Source organism: Calliopsis andreniformis, chromosome 9, assembly GCF_051401765.1.
Source record: "Calliopsis andreniformis isolate RMS-2024a chromosome 9, iyCalAndr_principal, whole genome shotgun sequence".
Lineage (NCBI taxonomy): Eukaryota > Metazoa > Arthropoda > Insecta > Hymenoptera > Andrenidae > Calliopsis > Calliopsis andreniformis.
In genome coordinates, this window is record NC_135070.1 from 16,365,428 (window position 1) to 16,368,116 (window position 2,689).

The window sequence follows — 2,689 nt, forward strand, 5'->3', positions numbered from 1 at the left end:
GTAATTGTTGTTTTGTAATTATTTCTCATTATTTAAGTGAAATCAAATTGTGATCGTGTATCCGCCTAATTTCTATCATTAAGTCTGTATTCGTGGCCTACATTTCCAATGTTTTCATATTTCTGTTAAAAGTGTTGCTATTGTTTGTTGATAGATTAATTGACAGCTGTTTTACGTAAAATAACGGAGTTGTTATCGCGTTTAAATTTATCGTTTAACGCTGTAAAACACCTAGGTTCTGACAAAGTGATGGTTGTTTCAGTTTCAGTGTTTTTGTAGTTTCTTGAAATGCAAATTCCATTTATATTTTTTGCAATGAAAAAATCATGTGTTTTTTCGGCAGATCCAATATTTTGATGGTTTTTTCTTTCGGGAATTTTTTTTCGATATCGAAGCTAAATTGTTGCCGAGTACCAGAATTTTCTGTGTGCATATTACGCATTGAAAATAAGTGATACGCAATTTTAGGGAGCCGTTTCAGGATGCGTGTTTACCACAAAAACGTGTTGGGAACTCATGGATGTATACTTGCTCCGGTTGCAAGTACGAGAGCAATCGAAAGTTTAATGTAATACGTCATGCGAACAGGATTCATTGGAAGCAGAAGCTGCGCGTTTGTTGTGGTAATTTCCATTATTTATCAAAATTTAATCTCTGATTAGAAACTTGAATTTTTGGGACTCGTTATATCATTGTTCCAAGAATTTAACATCGAAAATGTTCAATATTATAGAGTTCAACCTATTATTTTCTTAAGTGATACCACGTTTTAAAAACTGAAGATATATTTAGCTTAGACTAAATGCAAAAGACGATAGAAAATGAGAGACGAAGTTGTTTAATAAATACAAACGCTTCGACGTCTCTTATTTCTGTGATCGTTTCAATTATCTTGGCACGGCCCAAATAAACCGAACCGGGATCCAAAGGATCGGGAATAGGCCAAGCACGCGTTCTTTGTCGCTTGTTTCGCCAGATACCAACACTCTCTCTCCTGGAGTACTCTGTAACAATAACTCCAATGGTTCTGGTGTCAATTTCACTTCGCTGTCCTCATTAGTTCCGGCCCCACACGTGGCTATCTGTTTTGCGCGAAATTGAATGGGGCGAGCTATCGAGGGTGCCTGGTTATGTTCGGAAATTTCAAGGGCAGCGATGTTATTTTTAGGACTGCATCTCACAATGGCGTAGAAAATTTGTTTTACAGTATAATTAAAAATTTGTTTTCTACTTTGAATATAATGAATATAACAGACCTCCGTATTATATCTAATTATAGGTTTTTTTATTCAATACAAATTCAACTCTCAATACTAAGATCTCAGTACTACTAAATGGACATTTGAATTGTGACTTGTCTTTACAATAATTTTCTAACGTTTCTAATTTTTTATCATCGATAGTGCAAAATTGATTAGAAGAACTCTTGTTTCTTTCACAGAACAGAAATTTTACACCAAAGGGGATTATTACATACATTGTGAACAAGAACATCCCGAGACAAGAATAAATGCAATTACATCGAGAACGAAATATAAAATCACGAGAGACGCTTTAGCAATTCCCAAGGAAAAGACTTCGTATTTGCGAGTACAACAAAGATTTTCTGAAAGAATTCGAAACAAAAATGAAAAAAACGTGAAGTCAAAAGTGAGCCTAAAGTATTCAGTAACCTACAAAGACGTCGATATAGAAGATGTTCCTTTGATAAGTTTCATCACTGATCATCGTCTGAAATCCTACCTGAAGCGATTGTCTTCATCGAAGTTGACAAATAAAGTCAAAGACAAGCAGAAAGAAAAGACGAATCAAACTATAAAGATTGCGATCTCGTCGGAACAAAGTATTGAAAATATAACGCCGAAGAACGGTGTAGAGAACGTTCGAACGACAGTTTCTAATTCTGCTATTTCTTCTTTCTCGGTGGAACTGCCGACAAAGAAGCTTCTCCTGCAGAGATTCAGAACGAGCGTGATACAAGTACCATTTCGGGAGGAAAATAATAACATTCGCGAACAAGTGAACTTCGCACAGCAGAAGGGGAAAGAAAATGCACCTTCGGTGTACCAAAATCGATTGAAATACTCGAAACGGATGGGCAAGGCGGACAAAGAGAATGTGCCTAATTTTATGTTTAGCTTAGAGCACCAATTAGACATAAAGCTCGATAGCGGAATCACAGTCCCGATGGTGACTCAAGTGCATCGGGACTTTTTGGCTTCGATTGATTTTGATAAATATAAGATATTTTAAAAATCGCAAGCAGTTGAGAAACTGGTAAGTTATCACAACAGTATTTAATATAAAACACTACAATTGAAAGCAAAATATTGAAAAATTTTGTTATTTACTTTTTCAGATGCCAAAGGTAAAAAAGGTCTTTGTTTCCGTACCAAAGAGTCAGATTATATTATCCGTGGAATTCCACAATAAATACTCGGACAAATGTGATATATATCTATTAAATAATAACTTATACCTGTTGTTAAATTGATAGTAATAGTATAACAGTTCCTATATATTTTTTATCTGAAAATCTATGCGTGGGCGGACTGTATTTTGCATAGTAACAAAAAGAATAATAGTTCCTACGTTTTTTACTTCGTTGGAGGTAATATACAGTTAAATATATTTTTATAATAAAGTATTTAAATTTTTAAACCTTTGTAATCTCTATTCTCCAAACCCA

The 2,689-nt window shown here is 34.5% G+C and overlaps 1 protein-coding gene across 1 annotated transcript; it reads left to right on the plus strand.

Moving 5' to 3' along the window:
• Positions 1–520: 520 nt before the first annotated feature.
• On the plus strand, positions 521–2,253 carry LOC143184056 (uncharacterized). Its single transcript, XM_076386005.1, has 2 exons — positions 521–626; positions 1,445–2,253. Exons 1-2 carry the CDS (start codon positions 521–523, stop codon positions 2,251–2,253), a joined length of 915 nt encoding a protein of 304 aa, XP_076242120.1.
• The last annotated feature ends 436 nt before the right edge of the window (positions 2,254–2,689 follow it).